This window comes from Muntiacus reevesi, chromosome 3 (assembly GCF_963930625.1).
Source record: "Muntiacus reevesi chromosome 3, mMunRee1.1, whole genome shotgun sequence".
Taxonomy (NCBI): Eukaryota; Metazoa; Chordata; class Mammalia; order Artiodactyla; family Cervidae; genus Muntiacus; species Muntiacus reevesi.
Window position 1 is genome coordinate 5275182 of NC_089251.1, and position 20844 is coordinate 5296025.

General features: G+C 42.1%; 1 protein-coding gene across 4 annotated transcripts in view; it reads right to left on the reverse strand.

Moving 5' to 3' along the window:
• NUP214 (nucleoporin 214) overlaps nucleotides 1–20844 on the reverse strand; it is an 84670-nt gene that overhangs the window by 26667 nt on the left and 37159 nt on the right. For 3 of the 4 annotated variants that reach the window (XM_065928233.1, XM_065928231.1, XM_065928230.1), the window contains exons 25-29: nucleotides 11492–11567; nucleotides 10039–10117; nucleotides 7086–7176; nucleotides 5249–5310; nucleotides 699–2516 (exon numbers count right to left, since the gene is read on the reverse strand). In XM_065928233.1, the coding sequence (XP_065784305.1) occupies nucleotides 699–2516; nucleotides 5249–5310; nucleotides 7086–7176; nucleotides 10039–10117; nucleotides 11492–11567 (2126 nt within the window). The remainder of the gene's footprint in view (nucleotides 1–698; nucleotides 2517–5248; nucleotides 5311–7085; nucleotides 7177–10038; nucleotides 10118–11491; nucleotides 11568–20844) is intronic. The other variant, XM_065928232.1, reaches the window with a different exon arrangement.

Genomic DNA, 20844 nt, shown 5'->3' on the forward strand with positions numbered 1-20844 from the left:
TCACCCACTGAGCCTGACTACTAAAGAAATGCCTTTCATAAGATAACCATGGAGAAAGGAAGATTAGAAAAGATTTTGGGAGTGTCCCATCTATTGGTTTTTGGAGTAAAAGCAGCTGCTAAGATGGGGCATGCAATAGTGAGGATGTTTTACTTTAAAAAACTGTAAAACTTAAAAGATTTTTAAAAAATTATACTGAAAATAGAAAAAAAAATCCCAACTTTTCAAATGTTACTTCCTGCTCTTCAAGGATGCAAGATGGTGTCAGAAGACAATGAAACAATGGGCTAGGGTGAGGAGCTCTGGAGTCTAGGTCTGGTTCCACCACTGGCACCGAAAGACATTAGATCAGTCATCTCTAGGCTTGACAGTTAAGGACATAATGACCTCTAAAACACCTTCCAAATTTATCATTTCATACTCATGAGTCATTCATTACTTGCTATGACTTTAAACTTGTTTTTCTCCCCCATGAAATTGGCACTCTGGTGGAGAACTTGCTGAGAAGCAAGACTGGAGCCACAGTGATTAGACCAAAGAAATGCCCAGGGCCACCAGCGTCCAAGCCCTCTTACAGACTTTCCAGAACCTCTTCTGTTTTCCCTCCCTTCCTTTTCACTCCTGAAGCAATGCAGACTTGTTGCAAATGTTTCAAATATGGAGGACAACCAAGGAAAAAATCTCCCATAAGTACCTACCTGAAGCTTGACAGAAGCTAAAGCCAGAGGATGACGCTGTTGTGGTGGCGGCCGAGGTGCCACCAAACACGGAGCCTCCCTGTCCAAAGCTAGGACTCTGACCAAAAGCAGGAGGGTTGTTCTGGCCAAAGAGCCCACCTCCATTGTTGGTAGACGACCGTCCAAACGAGAAGGAGCTGGAGCTACTGGTGCTCGAAGAGGCACCGAAGACATTCCCGCTGGTGGACGTGGAGGTGGAGGACACGGACTGACCAAAAGCAGGCACAGAGCTGAAGGAAAAGCTGCTCGCGGGGCTGCTGGTCGACTGCCCGAAGGCCGGGGCCTGCCCAAAGCCCGGCTGTCCGAAGACCCCTGGGGTGGAGGTGCCAAACGCAGGGCTGCCGAACCCTGAGCTGCTGACCGGTGGCGCGGCAGCCGCTGTGCTGGCATTGCTTCCCGTCTGCTGCCCAAACAGGCTGGGGGCGGTGCTGGTGGCCACCTGCCCAAACATGGGGGTCGCCGAGGGGGCGGTGGCTGTATGGCTGGTGAGCTGGCTGAAAGCCGAGCTAGAGCTGGCAACGGGAGGCTGGGTGAAGACAGAGGAGTCAGAAGTGACTATCCCAAACACTGGGGTCTCCGTGGCGGGGCCTGGAGCAGCACTGGAAACAGCACTGGAGGTGGTGGGAGGTCTGGATGTTTCTGGGGCCACAGGGATGGTGCTCGAGGCTCCAGGTGCCGTGACGGTGGCTGGCCCGGGCACAGAGACAGTGGGGCCTGGGGATGGTGGTTCCGTCTTGACATCTGGGACCCCGGAGGCTGTTGGAGTGGCCTCAGCCGCAGGCGCCAGGACACTGGTACTGGCTGCCTCAGTGCCAGGGCTGCTGATGGTGGGCTGGGCAAGAGCAGGTTCCTTCTTCCCAGGGTCGGGAGTCTGAAGCGGAGCCTGGGGAAGCGGGGTTGGTGGCTGCTGCCCCAGGAGGGAGGCAGTTGATGCCGAGGCCTCATTACTGCCTGGCTTCTCGGGCAAAGCCGATGATGCGGCTGCTTCTGAGCTTTTACCAGAGGACGTGGGCAGGGTGGGGGCAGACTCTGAACTCAGGGGGCTGCCAAACGACAAGCTGGGGAGTGACGTGGGCAGCGGTGTGGCAGTGGATGGTGGGGCGGAGGAGGGTGCTGTGCTGCTTGTTGATTGGCCTCCGAATGAAAAGCTGGTCTTGCTACTACCGAAAAACAGGCCCCCCAAACTGAACAGCCCAGAGGAGCCTGCACTGGTGAGTGGCAGGTTGCCAAAGACGCCCGTCGAGGAGCTGCTGGGGCTGGGGCTGGGACTGGCTGCTGCTGTTGGTGCCGCCGCCGAGGTGGCTGCGGAGCTGGTCTCGGGGGGCTCTGCGGGTTTCCCCAGCACCGTAGGGCTGGGAAAACTGAACCCAGAGGGGGTGGCAGGGGTCTTGGTGGGCTGTGCACCAGCACTGGTCACGCCTGGGGACGGTGCCTTGCTGGCTGGCTTGGTGGACTCGTCTGCTTGGCCGACCCGCAGTCCTGAGAAACTTCCCAGAGTCTCTCCCGTCAGGGAGCTTGGGAATAGCAGTTCACCCAGCTTGGACGGTGGCGCCTCCAGCTTGCCAGCGGGGGTGGAGAGAGAGATTCCAGAAGGGGCTGCGGGTCTGCTGCTGGATGGTGCAGACTGTCCTGGAGCGGCACCAGCTGATCCCGTGCTAGCTGATGTCATCGTCCCTGAGGAAGGTAAGCTTTCAGGAACGGTCTCATAGAAAGGCTTGCCTCCCCCACCAAAGGAGAACGCATCGAGCTGGCTTGACTCTTTGGTGGGGGGTGCTGACCCTGGCAAGAAAAAGAAATTAGGACATGGGTTGGCTGTCACCAAATATGACCGATCACAGCCTCACTGACCTCTCTAAGCCAGAGCCTCTCTCTTCCCGTGACCTCATCAGACAGCCTGTTCTGACAGCACTGTCCTTGTGGAGGACAGGACGTGTGCTTCTCCGTGGGAATGTGCGCTCTGAGTCGTCTCACTGAGGTGAGATGGACGCACGTCCTTTTTATCACCATTAAGTCACAACAAATACACCTATATCTAGAGTACATGCAGTTAACCTAGCTGTCCACAAGAAAAACAGAAAGACTTCACGCACATTTCCGCTCGTGTGTGTGTCTCAGGAATAACATTCTTAGCACATGCTAGCCTATGGACCTCTTCCTGACAAGACAAGGAACTGATTCTGAATGGTAGTTTTCCCTTTGCTTTTACGGACAAAGTGTCAATCCGCAGGTCATCTTTCTCACCCTCAGTTAGGGGCTGCTTCCTAGTGCTCTCCTCACGGAATGCTCTCACAGAGGCAGTGTGGTCTGCTGGGCAAGGGCATGAGGGGCTGAGGCTGAGGGCTCGGCCACTTGCTGGCTGTGCCGCTCTGGAAAAGTTAATTGACTTCTCTAGGCTTCAGTGTCTCCATTTGGAAGACAGATAATAATAGCATACACCTCATAGAGTTGTTGCAAAGATGAAATAAAATGTAGGTAAAGTACTCACCAGGCCTGGTCAAAAAAGTGGTCAACAAAGAAGATTAAAATTTGATATTTATAAACGGAAATTGGTCTGTTGCAAGTGCCTGTTGAGGTGTTTAGCTCCATGTGGTTTTAAGAAGTCTGGCAAACACAAGCGCCTGGGAACACTGCGAAGCCCATGCTATCTGCAGATAACTTCCAGAAACCCCTCTTTGTATCACTGGTATTGTATTGAGCTGCTTGTGATTTTAGATTGCTGTCTGTTCTGGTATTAATGAAAATGCTTATGGAATTTCTGTTGTGTTTTATTCTTAATGTATTTCATTTAGGATTTCTGACAATTAGTTTGTTCTTGCCAATCTTTTTATATCATTGAGTTATTTTTTATGTGACCGGGGAGAGGGGTGGGCCTCAAGGGATTCTGCCGCATCTAAGTGGGCAGAACCATTTAGGAATCACTGCTCAGACAGAAAGGAAGGACTGAAATCAACAACCTTTTAAGTGCCGCACACAGACTGGGTTCAGGACGTCTGGTATGCTTTCAGCTCCCGAATATCCCTCTAGCAGATTTTAAGAGATCCCTTTTTTTACCAAAACACGTTCATCACTTGGGCTGGCACACAGAAAAGCACTTATAAAAATATGTGCTGAAGGAAGAGTTGAAAGATGGTCATTGTCTTATTTATTATAGGAAAACCTGGAAAAAGCTTGAACCCGTCCAAGAGAGGGATGGTTAAATAAATTATGGCACATTCGCAAGACAAATTACATAGCCACTAAAAATGACATTTAAACAAGACTTTCATTAATATTGGAAAACTCACAAGAGATTGTGCTAAATGAAAAGGTAGAAGCAAAAAGCCCAAAAGGAAATATAACAGAATTGCAACAGTTAAGGGTACAATGTGTGATTCTAGAACATATTACTTTAATAAAAAATATAAACACTTTTATAATAAAAGCTTTCTTTTTAAAACAGAAGTAAACTCAATTACTTTGAACTGAGAACTTGAAGGCACTTAAAAAATACATCTGGTTTCTAATAGGTCCTCAAAGTCTTTTAAACATTAAAAACATGCTGGTAGATGTTGGTCTGAGTTTCCCAGCTGGTTCAGTTGTAAAGAATCTGCCTGCAACACAAAAGACTCAGGTTCGATCCCTGGGTTGGGAAGATCCCCAGGAAAAGGAAATGGCAACCAACTCCTGGAAAATCCCATGGACAGAAGGAGTCTGGCGGGCTACAGTCCATGGGACTGCAAAAGAGTCAGACGCGACTCAGTGACTAAACAACAACAACAGATGTTGGCAGATCTGCAACAACATGCATGGGACAAGTGTGTTTCTGATAGGTTATCAAGGAAAAAAAGATGAGTTCAGTCTACAGTACTATGTGTGTGTGTTCAGTCACTCAGTACTGTCAGACTCCATGGACTGTAGCCCACCAGGCTCCTCTGTCAATGGAAATTTCCCAGGCAAGAATACTGGAGTGGGTTGCCATTTCTTCCTCCAGGGGATCTTCCCAACCCAAGGATGGAACGAATATCTCTTGTGTCTCCTGCCTTGGCAGGTGGATTCTTACCACTGCCTATCTCAACCTACACATTGAGACAATTTTGACTTCATTAAAAAAATTTTTTTAAATTATGAAAGCATGATAACACTTTACAGGAGACTGGGAAAATACAGAACAAAGTTACATATAGTTTCACTACATATTACGATGATTAAAAATTAATATAGTTTTAAATATCATATGACAAAGATGGAGAAAGAAATTTTAACTTGCGTGAAAAACATTCACATTTAAAGCACAGCCTTGCCTTTCTAGAAAGAAATCCTTTCTGAGTTTTTTAACTATGAAGACAGTAGTCCTTCCCCACAGTTTCTTAAATCCAGCCTGTTTCTAATGCACAATATCAATACCAAGTTCACTGCAGATACTTTAAGCAAGATGCAGCAGCAAGCAAAATGTTAACCAACCTGACCCCCTCAAACCTGCACTTGTTTAGAGGGGAACACAAAGGTGAGGCGACGCAATGCAGAGACTGTACCTTGTGTGGCAGTGAAGTTAGATGACGGTGCTGGTGTGACAATCCCAAAATTAAAGCCAGTCCTAGGGGGTGGAAGAAAAGAAGTTAAAAATTAACAGACTTAAGGCACAACATTGCCCTTTTAATAGTACATTTTATAATTCATTTACATAGTCTACTCTCTATAGAGAGTTTTTTTTTTTAATTTTTTAAATTTAAAAAATTAAAAAAAAATTTTAGTTGTACCAAGTGGCTTGTGAGATCTTATGTCCCTGACGAGGCACTGCATCCAGCCCACAGAAATGAAAGCGCTGCACCCAAGCCACTAGACACCAGGAAACATTCCTCAAAAACTTTTCCGACTCTTTTCATCCTCTCCTCTCCTTCTGTACATTTTCTTCACATTGTGAGTGAAGACACTATAGCCAAAGAAGAAAACTCAGCACCAGTTGAGCCAGAAATGGACTACTTACTCTGAGAAAAGTTCAAATAACAAATTTAAAACTATTGGATTGGTCAAAAAGTTCATTTGGGCGTTTCTGTAAGATGTTATGGAAAACCCCGAATGAACTTTTTTGTCAACCTGATAAAAAGCTTTAAAATGTAACGGGCCAAGCATATCAAATAGAGTAAGTAACAGTAAAGAGTACAGTTAGTTATTTTTTTTTTAACTCGTCACTGGCTTCATCAAATGGTCCAAGACCACCTAAGATGTGTTAAATATTTTATCACCTTAAAAAAATAAAAAAAAAGAAAACAAATCTCTTTCTTTGTCTCAACCCTGGTAAAGAAATTTGATGTAACAGAGGTAAGCAACTGACCCATGACCCAAACCTCTGCAGGTTATTTTAAAGACAGGAAGAAGACTATCAGGTTCACAGAAGTAAAGATTAATTAAAAGATGCAGTAGATCCTGGAATTGACCTACTCTCTAAAATTGTGCTCCAAACTACCTTTGGGGAGTAGAAAACATAATGATTTATAGGAAATATAATTTCCCCCTTGAAATTCTATTCTAACACCCTCCTTTCTCATAATGTGTTAGGCTGAAGGGTGCTCAAGAAACAAACTCACAGCAAGGAAAAGAGACTGTGGTCAGTGTGATTCCAGTTACAAACGCATAACCTGGAAGAGCTTAAGAGGCTTTTCTAACGGAACTGAATGTGCAACCCTTCACGGTGAAAACAATCTTTGGATGAGTTTTTATCTCAGCCACACAGAGACTAACTCCACCCCAAAGCAGAGAGATGCTCTGCCAACTCTCGCAGGTTTCACGATGAGTGTTTGCAGCATAGTGAAAAGGTATGCCCTCTCCGAGGTTAATAAGAACTTTCCTTGGACTGAGGGTTAGAAGGTCCTTTTGTTTTTAAAAATGACTCAATTTGACAAGTAGAGACATCATCACTTAAAAAAAAAAAAAGAAACAGAAATGGACTTCCCCATATCTATATAAAACCCAAATTCTCAAATGGCCACTGTCTTGATCGCTGAGCAGTCTAGTATAAAGTGACCCCTCGGGGCAGCGAAGCCAATCCAAGGTCTCACCCAGCCGCCAGATGGTGTCAGAATGAAAAGATCTCAGTCTGATAAACTAGAGCAACCACAGACCCACTACCTAAACAAGGCTTATCCTAAACAACAAAACAAACAAGTCAGTAAGAACACACATACAAACTTGAATCAAAAAGGACAAACAGATTTTCATTAGGACACTAAGCTACTCCCACCATCATTAAATGTGTCATTGTGGAGATAAGAACTCTGGCTTCATATAAGTATACCTACTGACTATAAGATTTGGGGAAGCAATCTATAAGGATGCTGGTGATCTGCCACAAAATTTAAGTTCACAACTGACCCTGATGAAGAAAATGAGAAAGGCGTGCTGAACTGCCCAACAGTAGATGGGGTAGAAGTCACAGCTGTTTCTGTCTTGGTTGCCACTGGTCCTGGAATTATGGGAAAAAAAGAAGAACATTACAAAAAACCAAACACCACTTTAGTTTAATTCTCTGCGGCACTGAATGCATAGCGCCATGTAAAGCACAGCCCCAGGTCACGTGCTTCCTGTAAGTCAGTGGTCAAGGGAGAGTGAGGACTCAGTCGTGCTCAAGGTCTCTGAATGGGCTCTCTGGCCCTGTCACTGTTAATTTCAAACCGAGGCATGCCACTTTACCCTTTCCAGGAAAGACATCAAAGTAACTGAGTGCAGTTCAAATTTAAGGCTTTAAAAGTAGATTTTGCAATTAATGAAATGTGATATATATCAAAGGAAAAAAAACTCCAAGGGGAAATAGGTTATGTTAAATATCTCTGAGTAGTGACTTCATGGCTATTGGCTTCTCGCCGCATTTCTGTATTTTCCAGAGACTTCTTCTATTAATATTAGTTAATAAAGGTCTGCTTCTTTGTTTTTATTACAGAGGTAACATGACTGCTGTCACACAGAGAAGTGTGGAGAGTTGAGGTGTAACCCGTCATCTTCCCCACATCCGGTACACTGTGACTGCTTACCAGCAGGCTGGGGTATTACCTACACTCTCTCCCCCACCTTTCCCTCCCCTTTTAAAAGGAGAGGGGGGTGGGGGAAGTACATTTGAGAAGCCCAAATCAAACCAATCCAAACAATAAGAAAAAGCATCTTCTCTTTTACATAAGTATGGAGTAAAGATTTGCAAAATTATCTAAAACACTACTAAATACAATGTGATGTGTACAAGAATGTCAAATGTAGCCTTACTTATAATTTTGAGAAGTTAAGAACAATCTGAACTATCAGCAGAGTATTGGTAAAAACTTAACAGGGTACAATTGTACAGCAAAGGGATTAAAATGAGAGAGGCAGAGTTGTACCAGATCTGAAAAGATGAACATGATATTTTCCTGGTGGGAGGGAGGAAAGGGGACAGATTACAGATCAGTATATACAGGATATGGCTATCTTTGTTTAAAGAAACCAATAGATACACATCAAACCCCAAGAGATACACATCAATTCTTTGAGGGTTGTTATCTCTGGAATAGGGAACTTACACATTTTCTACATTATATAGTTCCACACTGTAGACTTTCTGTGGTCCTGTAATAGTTTTAAAGTCAGGAAAACAATGAAGGTATTTCCATTATTAATTAGTAAGGGAATTATTCTTTTTTTTTTTTTAATTAGTAAGGGAATTATTCTATAGAAGTTTCAGAGATGACTTTTTGTTGTTGTTAGAAGTTATTGCAAACTCTTAAATAGTGTTTTTCAGGGAAATTTTCCTGCTCAAAAAAAGTCTGTTTCTGGCAAGTAGAAACAGAAGGACATCTAGCAATGAGAGTGAATATTTCACAATCATCATTGAATGATGAATCTTAGAAATTTCTTTCCAAGTCATGCTAACTGCCCCTGAGATGTTCTTGGTTCTTAATTTCAAGAGTGACAAAAAAACTCTCCAATAAAATCCTTGAAAGAGGTTAGGATATATAATCTTTCAAATTTTCTTCTAAAATATTAGCCAGAAATGGAAACAAACTTCTTAATTTGAATCCTAAATGATTTGAAAGTCTTTGACAATTACACTAAAATTTCCCTTCTAAGTTAAAGTTCTAGCTTCTAGTCAAGAAATGTTACATACTGCCTTCTCATTGAAGGCTTATATGATAAAAACTGTGCATTAGTCTGAATTTCAGAATACAGCCTTGGCTACACAATGGTTTTTTTCTGAGTGTAAGGAATATTTACTGAGGATAAACCCAATATCCAGTGAGAAAGCTTCTGACTACAGAGGAAGTTAGGATGATAGCATGACTGTGTAGAGATTATGGTGGGCAGGCTACTCATGTGTGAAGTTCAGCATCTCTGACAGAATTTATTAGCTTAAAGACCCACTTGAGAGCATGAATCAAAATAAAAGCTGGAATTCAGAGCACAGGGAGGATGCTGGGCTGTGGGTAGCACAAGAGCCCTGCAGCAAAAAGTGACACATGCCAGGTGAAGTGGGCTCTGACAGAGAGCCAACAGAAGGGGCCGACATTAAACCAGGCTGAATGCACAAGCAAGCTTCTGCATCAAGCGGGCTCGGGCCAGCAAGGATGCCTGGTCAGAACAGTTTATGGTCACTGTAAAAACTAATTTCAGTTAAGAGGCCTGAGTGCTGGAAGCATGTGAAGCTACAGTCTTTCAATACTGGATTCTATCCACTTATCGTGTGCTGTGCTTAGCCGCTCAGTCGTGTCCGACTTTGTGACCCCATGGACTGTAGCCCACCAGGCTCCTCTGTCTATGGGATTTCCCAGGCAAGAATACTGGAGTGGGCTGCCATGCCCTCCTCCAGGGGATCTTCCTGACCCAGGGATCGAATCCAGATCTCCGTATTACAGGTGGATTCTTGACTGTCTGAGCCCCCAGGGAGGCTCTCCACTTATCACCTTGTCTTATATTGTAACGGATTCATTTTACTTTCTATATTTTACTGGCTTTTGAATTGGCCTTAATAACCCAGAGAGTTTTTCTTTCCCTTTAGTAGAAGAAATAAGAGTTCAATGTTTGGATCTACTTCTCTCTAAACTTAGATATCCAGCAAGGCAGGTGTTCCTTTTGGGAAAAACGTTTAAAGGAAGGCTTTCTCCTATTACTCTCCTATTTCAGAAGTCTACAGAGCTGCCGAAGGGCTCACTAACTTCCTGGAGATTCTACATCCCCTGAGGCTTTTAAAATATGTCTTTATTTGATTTCACATCAACTGCCTTTGTGATCTAGAACAATTAAATTCTTCTGTGGAACGTACCTTTCACCTTTTATTTTCACTAAAACAAAAGTGCAAACTGACCTGAAGCTTTATCACCAGATGACGATTGACTGGATGCTGGTGGGGGCCCAGATGGCTTTAGGGCATTTATCAGTGATCCCTGTAATAGGAGGAAAACATTTATGTGACCCACAAAACAGTTTTTGGAACAAAGGAACATGTAAAATGATAACATAATTTAAAATAAACAAGCACAAACACTTCTATTTAGTTAAATTTTGTTTTTCAGTTTCAACTTAGGTCAGTATGTTTAAATGTAATATCGCCTCAGAGATGGGAATACTCCACAAGCACAAGAACACAGGGTCCTGCTTGCCTAGCCTGCAGTTACTTCCTCAGTGCCTAAGGCAATGCTCAGCACATAAAAGGCATCAGGATGTCAAAACACAAATGAAAGAAGAAGTAAATGAATGAAATACATCCTGGCTCTCAACAAAACTTATAGTAAGGTAAAGAAGCAAAACTGTTCAACTTATCCAGCTCCAGTCAATGTTCTTTTTCTCTTGTTTGTTATGATTTGTGCCTCACCACGTGTCCTCCAAGGTGAAGATGGAAAGCTCCAGAAGAAAGACCAAATGCTAACTGCTGAAGTGCCATGTTAAGTCAGGACAAATTACAGAGGAGCCAGCCATGTCTGAGAACTCACATTAGTCAAGTTCTGAGGGTCAACCTCAAACACAATCTAAAATGACCTTTCTAGAGACAGAGTTGAATAGCAAAGAAACCAGGTTTTCTTGGGGAAAATTTCAGAGAGGGCTACCCTTCAGAGAGGGTAGATCACTACCTTTCCGCCATCTCCTATTATTTTCTTCTGGGTTGTTTAACTGTCTACAATATAACCTACTTTCGTAAGAGACCATGTTTATCAGGCAAAAGCCTGAAAGTAGACATAACAAACATCACTGAAGATGCAAACTATGAAAAATAGGGATGATAGGAGAAAGCAGAAGACTCTATTCCCTGGAGGCTGATACTGAAAGGTACAATGAACAAAGCAGTGGGCAGGGAGAAGCTGGAAGATGGGTTCCAGCCCTGGTTCCATCATTCACTACCAGTGGAAGCTAGCGTCAATCACTTGAGCCCTGGTTTCTTCATTAGTGAAACGTAGCTGAACATCTGTCTTGTCTATATGGTTGTGGTATGGGTTAACTAAGACAAGGTTAAATGAAAGTAAACTTCAACTCCACACCGATACCCTCCATACAAAGAATTATGACTCAAGCAAGGTTACCAGATGCAGAATGTCACATGGTCGACAAAGACATCATCAGGTCCTGACTGACCTATTAGGTCAAGACCATCATAAACTGTGGGGAAAGGATCACAGGTCGTTTTCAGAGTTCACTTAAAAGACGTGGGAAAAAATTTTAGGAATAAAAAAATAAACAGTGCGGGGGACTCAGTACCATATTGTCTTCAGTTACAAGGACAGTCACTGCATGTCACATTAGCAAAGCAAAAATCAGCAATTTACCTGTTTAGCTTGGTTAGCAGCCACTGGGGTCAACACTGGGTGAGGCACTTTGGCCGAGGAGTACGGCGCTGAAGAGCTGAAAACCACAAAGCAGACGCTCAGAGAAAGGCACAACTGGGGGAAACTCACAGTCAGCCCTGAGCCAGCCTTCGGTACAAGAAAATAATGCCAATTTGGGGGCAGAATACAGATGTCTCAGACCCTAATCAAAGTCATTTGACATGTTTCTGATTGAAGAATAAATTCTTTACATGAAATTTGGGTCTTTAGCATAAAAGTCAAGGCAATGACCTTAAAATGTATCTTCTTCCTTAAATTTTAAGGAAAAAAAGTTATGGATATTCAGAAGTAGATCTTTTTCTTATTTGAAGAGAAAGTTTTCTCCACCTCCTCCCCATCACCCACCACCATTCCAGACCATGTGGGGAATTCTTGATTCTCTTTTCCGAGTCTCAGAAAATGTTCATCAGGATCGATGGGGTGTATATGATCTGCTCAAAGCAGAGCTCTCAGCTTCTCATAGCAACCAGCCCCGAGAGCTCACCACGTCAGCACACAGGAGAGTTAAAACATACCACAGCGCCGTGCCCAACCTGCACTTTCATTGTAGTGTCAATATGAAAAGTGCGTCCTGCCTATGTAGAAAGAGTTCTCACCATCTTTTGTTATCCTTGAACACAGTATACATGGAACTATTATTTTAATAACTACTTTCTCATGTGAAGAGTTGACTCATTGGAAAAGACCCTGATGCTGGGAAGGATTGGGGGCAGGAGGAAAAAGGGACGACAGAGGATGAGATGGCTGGATGGCATCACTGATTCGATGACCATGGGTTTGGGTAGACTCCGGGAGTTGGTGATGGACAGGGAGGCCTGGCGTGCTGCGATTTATGGGGTTGCAAAGAGTCGGACACGACTGAGCGACTGAACTGAACTGAGTGTTAATTTTGTTGTTGCTGTTGTTTAGTTGCTCAATTATGTCTGACTCTTTGCGACCCCATGGATTGCCAGGTTCCTCTGTCCATGGGATTTCTCAGGCAAGAATACTGGAGTGGGTTGCCATTTCCTTCTCCAGTGGATCTTCCAGACCCAGGGATTGAACCTGCATCTCCTGCATTTGCAAGCAGATTCTTTACCACTGAACCATCAGGGAAGCCCACTTAGTGTAAATATGTGAGGGGAAAAAAATCCCCTGTTCAACACAAAGCTCTATTCTTGGCTCCTGGGAGCAATTCTTTTCATCAATATATCTGTCCTCTGTCCAGAGCTACTCTGACCAGCAGGTATAGCAGTAACAACTGTAGCATCTGCTTTTATTTCTCAGAATTTCCACTTAAGGAGGATTAACAATTTTCCATTAAAAAGTTAACTTGCGAGGGAAAAGACAAAAATAAACCCATGCCTCATGGGAAAAAATTATCAAACATCTTAATAATCTTACAGTCACCTCAGAATACTCTCTTGGAATAACACGAGAACATTCCAAAACTTTACTAGATTCAGAGAGAAGGAAAAAAAATAATTATTTTCAATAAAGCCCTCTTTATTTTCCTACTGAAGAGAGAAGCAGCTACAAATGTGTACCTCTCTGAAGAAATGCACACCTGTCCCCCGAGATACTCAACTAAGCAGGTACACATGCATACTCCCCTCATCTACTTATACTCCAACAAGAAAAGGAATGTGTTGAGTGAGAGGCTGGGACTGAGAAATCCCTGGGCAGACACAGCAGCCTTAGGTGGAAAAATGGTTGCAGCTCATGAGAGTCACAAGGGAAGTGAAAATCTTTCATGTTTTCTCAAAGATGAGCTAAAAAAAAAACTATGAATAAAAATAAAAGCAGCAATTCACCCAACTTTAGAACATATATACCTCAAACTTAGTTATGATATGATGGTGAATTAAATCATACATGAAGCAGACGAAGTGCAATTATTCTTCTGTTTATTTGTGATAAACCCATAAATCTCTTGGGTGTCCTAAATCCCCAAACATGGAAAATTAGAATTCACAGTATTTACACACTGGGCTATGTGATGATCCAGCAGAGAAATAAATGCTGTTCATGCACTCAGCTAATAAACAAACTGATTAAATCAGATCCACCACGATCTAAAAGAACAAGCAGAAAAGGACAGCATACTGCTAAATAAATGTGTTCAAAGACTTGTGCATGATCATGAACCAAAACAATGGAAATCAACAGCTAGAAGTGTTCAAGAGGAGATGGATATACCAAACTTGGAATTATCATATTCTGGATGACTATATTCTACTAGCAGTATGCACCTGAGAAGAGATCATCAGAAATTCATCTGAAATGTTCTGTTCCACGACTGAAAACAGAAATCAAAGGACCACAGGCAGAAAATGGCACTGTAACATATATCTACCTCCATTTCATCAAAAGTATGTGACAATCCAAAACATTTATGCAACTAACAACAGAACTACAAATGAGGCAAAAAAAAAGTTAGAACTGAAAGAAAAATAAGCAAATCCATAGCTACACTTGAAAATACCAACACTATTCTTATTAACTGATGGAATAAGCAGACAGAAAATTATCATCATCAACCACCTTAATCACTGCAGATGGTGACTGCAGCCATGAAATTAAAAGACACTTACTCCTTGGAAGGAAAGTTATGACCAACCTAGACAGCATATTAAAAAGCAGAGACATTACTTTGCCAACAAAGGTCCATCTAGTCAAGGCTATGGTTTTGCCAGTAGTCATGCATGGATGTGAGAGCTGGAATATAAAGAAAGCTGAGAGCCGAAGAATTGATGCTTTTGAACTGTGGTGTTGGAGAAGGCTCTTGAGAGTCCCTTGGACTGCAAGGAGATCCAACCAGTCCATCCTAAAGGCGATCAGTCCTGAGTGTTCAATGGAAGGACTGATGTTGAAGCTGAAACTTCAATACTTTGGGCACCTGATTTGAAGAGCTGACTCATTTGAAAAGACTCTGATGCTGGGAAAGATTGAAGGCGGGAGGAGAAGGGGACAGCAGAGGATGAGATGGTTGGATGGCATAACTGACTCAATGGATAAACTCTGGGAGTTGGTGATGAACAGGGAGGCCTGGCATGCTGTAGTCCATGGGGTCACAAAGAATCGGACAAGACTGAGCAACTGAACTGAACCACCTTAACTGACATTTATAGAACATGCCACTCAATAAGAGCAGTGGCACAGAACATTTACCAAGATGATTGACATTTCAGATCAAAGATTGGCAAACTAGAAACAAAAGACCAGCTGCCTGCTTTTGTAAATAAAGTTGAACTGTAACAAAGCCATGCCCATTCATTTACATTTTGCTTATGGCTGCATTCAGGCTACAATGGCAGAGTTGAGTAGTTGAGGCAGAGACTGTATCTCCCATAAGCTTACATTATTTACTATATGGCCCTTAAAAAAGAAAAACCTTGCTGACCCCAGTTCTGGGTCATAGAAGAAGTCTCCATAAAACCTAAAGAAATCAAGTCATACAAAACATATTTAACCATGATGGAATTAAATTAAAAATCAATAACAAAAAGATATCTAGAAAATGTCCAATTATTTAGAAATGAACACACTTTTAAATACCCCGTAGGTATACAAAAAACCCAAAATGTTTTGAACTAAATGAAAATGAAAAAATAACATTCAAAATCTGTGGGAGGTAGCCAAGGCAGTTTTTAGACGGAAATTTATAGCACCAAATGCCTGTGTTGGAAGAAAGGAGCATCAAATCAATGACCTTAGCTTTCACCTTAAGAAAGTAGAAAAGTAAATAAAATCCAAAGTAAGCAGGAAAATGAAATAATAAAGATCAAGCAGGGGGAAAAAAAATTTGATGAAGCCAAAAGCTGGCTTCTTTGAGATCAATAAAATTGATAAAACTCTAGCTAGACTGATGAGGTAAAAAAAAAGACCCAAATTACCATTAAGAGGAAAATAAAATCTATATACATTTAAAGGATGATAATCAGTGACTATTAATGAAAAACATGCCAATAAATTCAACAACTCAAGTGAAATAAATTTCTTGAAAGATACAAACTACCAAAGAAGTAGATAAGCAGAACAGTCGTATATGTACTAAAGAAACTGAAATTTCCAAGCCAAAATAACTTCACTGGTGAATTCTACAAAAATTTAAGGATGAAGAAACTGAAGAGGAAGGAACACTTTCTGACTCATTCTATAAGGCTAGTATTACTCTGAAGCTAAAATGGAACAAAGACATTACAAGAAAAGAAAATCTACAGACCAACATCCCTCATTAAGACAGATGCAAAACTATTAACAAAATTTTAGCAAATTGAGTCCAACCATATATTAAAAAGTTCAATACATTATTACTGATGATTGGTTTAACATTAGAAAACCAATCAGTGCGGCAAGGGTACCAAGACAATTCAAGGGGAAAAAAGGTTTTTTCCAAAAATGGTGCTGCACAGCTGGGTGGTTGTTGTTCAGTCACTAAGTTGTGTCTGACTCTTTTGCGACGCCATGGACTGCAGTCCCCCAGGCTCCTCTGTCCATGGGATTTCCCAGGCAAGAATACTGGAGAGGGTTGCCATGTCCTTCTCCAGGTTATCTTCTCAACCCAGGGACTGTATGGCGTCTCCTGCATTGGCAGCCGGATTCTTTACCACTGAGCCACCAGACAGGCCCTGGGACAACTGGGTATCCACATGCAAAAGAAAGATGTTGGATCACAAATCACAGTATTTACAAAAATTAACTCAAAACAGATCAAAGACCTAAATCTAAGAGTTCAAACTATAAAACTTAGAAGAAAACACAGGAGTAAATCTTTATGATCCTGCATTAAGCAGTGGTTTCTTAAACATATATCAGACACCAACAGTGCAAGCAATAAAAAAAAAAAAAAAATTGAAATTTATCAAAATTAAAAACTGCTGTTTCAAAGGACACCATTAGAAAAGTGAAAACCACACAAAGAATGGGAGAACATATTTGCAAATCATGTATCTGATAAGAGACTTGAATCTAGATTACATAAATAATATGACACCTTGGGATTTCCCTGGTGGTCCAGTGGCTGATTCCTTGCTCCCAACACAGGGGTCCCAGGTTCAATCCCTGGTCAGAGAACTAGATCCCATATCCTGCAACTAAGAGTTTGCATGCTGCAACTAAAAAGAAAGCTTCCTCAACGAAGATCAAAGATCCTGTGTGCCTCAACTAAAACCTGGTGCAGCCACATAAATAAATAAAAATAAATACTAAAAAAAAAAGAAAACGACACCTCAACAATTAAGATAAAGAACTCAATTAAAAAACAGGCAAAGGATTTAAAGAGATATTTCTCTAAAGAAGACACAAATGGCTAACATGTACACAAACAGACATCCAATAACATTAGTCACAGGGAAACACATATCAAAACCACAAGGAGATACCATGTCCATCCATTAGGATAGCTATAATCAAAAAGATGGACAATAACACATATTAGTGAGGATGTGGAGAAACTGGAACCTCATACATTGCTATTGGGAATGTAAAATGGTACAGCTACTTTGGAAAACAGTCTGAATTACATTTAGCTCAGAAAGTAGACTGCCATATGCTCTAGCAGTTCTACTCCTAACATTACCCAGAATAGCTGAAAGGCAGGGACTCAGAGAGAGGGCTGCACAACAGTGCTCAGTGCAGCAGTGCTCACAATGGTCAGAGGGGGCAACACCCCACCCAAGGGTCTACTTACAGATGAACGGGTGAGTAAAACAGGATACATACATACAGTGGAAAGTTATTCAGTCATAAAAGGAATGAAATTCTGATATATGCTACAACATGGGCTTCCCTGGTGCTTTAGACAGTAAAGAATCTGCCTACAATGCCGGAGACCTGGGTTCGATCTCTGCGTTTGGAAGATCCTCTGAAGAAGGGAATGGCTACCCACTCCAGTATTCTTGCCTAAAGAATTCCATGGACAGAGAAGCCTGGTGGATAACAAACAGTCCACGGGATCACAAAGAGTCAGACACGACTGAGCGACTAACACTTCACAATATGGATAAATCTTAAAAATTTGAGTGAAATAAGCCAGACATAAAAGGACAAATATTACGTATAGGGCAAATTCTTAGCGACAGAAAGTAGATTAGAGGTTACCAGGGACTAGAAGGAAGGGGGAATAAAGAGTTACCATTTAATGGGTATAGTTGCTGTATGAGATAATGAGAAAGTTCTAGAAACAGATGGGGTGACAGTTACACAACACTGTAAACGTACTTAATGTCTCTGAATTGTACACTTAAAAATGATTAAAATAATAAATTTTGTTATACATATATTTACCCACAATAAAAAAGAAAAAGCTTCTTAACTGTTCTCCCTTTTTCTACTCTTCTTCACTCCAGCCCTTCTCATCTATTCTAAATATAAGAACCAGAAACTTCCTGCTAAACCCACAGGTCAACAAAATGATCTGCATTTATCATAGCTCGTGGAATATTAGACTACAAAAAGGTGAATTTTACTGTGTGTTAATTATGCCCCAGTATTTTTAGAAATTACTAAAATTTCTTTAAGAAAGTAAATATAAATTAGATCAGGTTACTCAGCATCAGTGGTGAGCCAGGTCCTCAACCAGGCTTACCAGATGTTACTGGATTTGTACCCCGGCCCAACCCCACTCTCCTCTCTCCCTCCCGCCACCAGGGGCTGCCTGGCTTCATCCTGAACCTGCCAGACAAGCTCTCAGTACAGGTCTGGTGCTTGGGGATTTCTTCCTTAGGATATTCAAGAGCCTGCTCTCTGCCATTTATTCAAATGTAAAATGTCAAAAGCCACTGCAAGGCAGAGTATTATCAACATATAAGACAGGAGAATCCCCAGTTTTGTAAAAATATGGTCTGGTATTTCTGACGTTAGTTGCTAGTTATGTAGGAGAAGCACCTTCTTTGCCTCTATTTAAAACTGCAACCATGTCCGGACAAATGTCCCTAAACCCCTTTTCTGCTTTAATTTTCTCCATCATACCTATCCTCTTCTAAAATACTGTATTTAGATGAACTTTACTTGTCATTTGTCTCTCTGTGACTAGGGCAGGGTTTGGGGATTTTGGGGGGCAGGGTCTGTTTTGTTAACTGTGTTATTCTCAGCACCTAGAACAGTGTGTGGCATATACAAAAATGCTACTTAAGTATTTGTAGAAAGAATGAAGAAATGAATGCCAAAATTCCTGAAAGGAATGATGATCTGGGTGTGTTCTGGAAAGCAACAAACCAATAAAAATTTCACCATATTTCTCACCTCATTCCACCCTTTTCCTTCACCTTCCATTATCTCTAGATACACTGGCCTTTCACCTGCACTCAAACTTGCTCTGCCCTTTCCCAGGTCTGGGCTTTCACAGATCCTGCCCCCTCTGTTTATAACACTCTTCTTCCACTCTGTCTGGCAACTTGTGGTCACCGCTCAGCTTCCAGCTGAAACATCCTTCTTCCCACCCTCCTCGTCAGCCCCAGACTCAACCAGACTGCCTCACTGTGAGCCTTCTTAGCACCCTGTATCTCTCCTTCACCAAACTCATTATACTACAGTTAAATAATTGATGTATAATGGGTAGCTTAGTGGCTGCCTTCTTGCTAAAAAAAGTGTCATGAAAGTGGGGACTTGGTATGTCTTACTCACTACTGGATCCCAAATACCCAGGGCGTTATCATGTTTATGGCAGACACCCCTTAGAAATCTGCTGAATCAAGTGCCTGAGCGCTGGAGAGGAGTCTAAACAGCATGACTGTGCCCCAGATAAGTCCTCTTCCTGAAAACAGGATGGCTGGTCAATAAATATAAGGGGTGAGTGGGGTGAGGCCAGTGAACATAAGCTATACCAATGGCAGAAACATGTAACCTCATCTAACAATAAATCTCTTTAAGATGTTACTTAGGAAAGTTAAATGCAAAATTAAATACTTAAAATACACTTAGGAGGGACTTCCCTGGCAGTCCAGTGGTTAAGACTCTCTATGCTTCCACTGCAGGAAGCATGGGTCCCACCCTGGTCAGGGAACTAAGATCCCACAAAGGCTCGAGGTGCCACCAAAAACAAAAACAAAACAAACAAAACCAAAAAACACTCAGGAAACTACTGCTTAACAGAATCTGAAAGCAAGTAATTTTATAATGAGTATAACTCCCTCTCAAGCTTTCTTATTGGGGAAGGTGGTAAATATCAATTTCCACTTACCAATTGTGCTTAGATTCACCTATTCAACAAGTAGTTATTAAAAAGAAACAACATTCCAGGTGCCATGCTGGGCATACAAGTTAAATAACAACCAGAGTCCAATTCTGTGGAGAAAAGAAGAGTTTCTTCGTCTCTTTTTAAACTTCTATGTCTATTTTTCTTAAGTCAGAAAAAAGGGCAAACTCAGAATTGCTCCTTTAACAAAGCTCATATCAATGATTAGCTCAGATGAATCACTGGAAGAAAACACAGCCTGAGATAAGATAAAGGAAACCATCAAGTGGTGCTTCTCACATATTGTGAGAACAGTTAAAATATTTCAGAAATACCAGACCATGTTTCTTTCACCATTAAGCTGGCTTTTCCTGTCTTATGTAAGATTCTGCCTTGCGGTGGCTTTTTCTTGCCTACCCTACACTAGGAATCTGGCTATAATTCCAAAACTCTAATGCACAGTTCTTTCCCTTGAGAAGTTCACAACAACCACAAATGCCATCTTGGTCTAAACAGCATACCAAAGCTTCAAGGTCACTATACGATAGGAAAGCTAGGTTTGTTTTTGGCTGTTAGTATGGCCCTGAGATAACTAAGAAATTCCTGGCAGTGCTGATAAATGGACCAATGTGGAAAAAAGAGAAGGCCAGTGGACTAGAAAAGTAGGGCCATTTGATAAAGCCAAAACAGAACAGGGAGCAGACCTGGGGTCGGGGAGGAGGGCGCTAACGTGAACTGGAAGAAACACAGGGTCAGTGGCTGTTCTTGCAGTTGGACTAATCACAGGCACTAGACACTAACTCTCTGAATGACCCTGGTCCTCACAAACTGAGGATACAGACCTCAATTCTTCCCCCAGCCACAATGCAGAGTTCCTGGCTACAAAAGACTTGGAGCAACAGGACACGGGCATGTTCTATGAACTGTGCTGCCCACAGTGGGAGGGAGTCAATGCCTTGAATTCTAAACACAGATTCACACTTAAAAGTCAGTTCTGGCAGCAATGATCCAGCTCTCAGATGTGGCATGGGGAGAAACTGAAGTCTCCAAACAGAGCTGCTGCCTTTTAAACCACTGCTTTTTCATACAAACAATATGAGAAATCTGAAAAAACAGGAATGCCTGGAGAGGGGAAGGA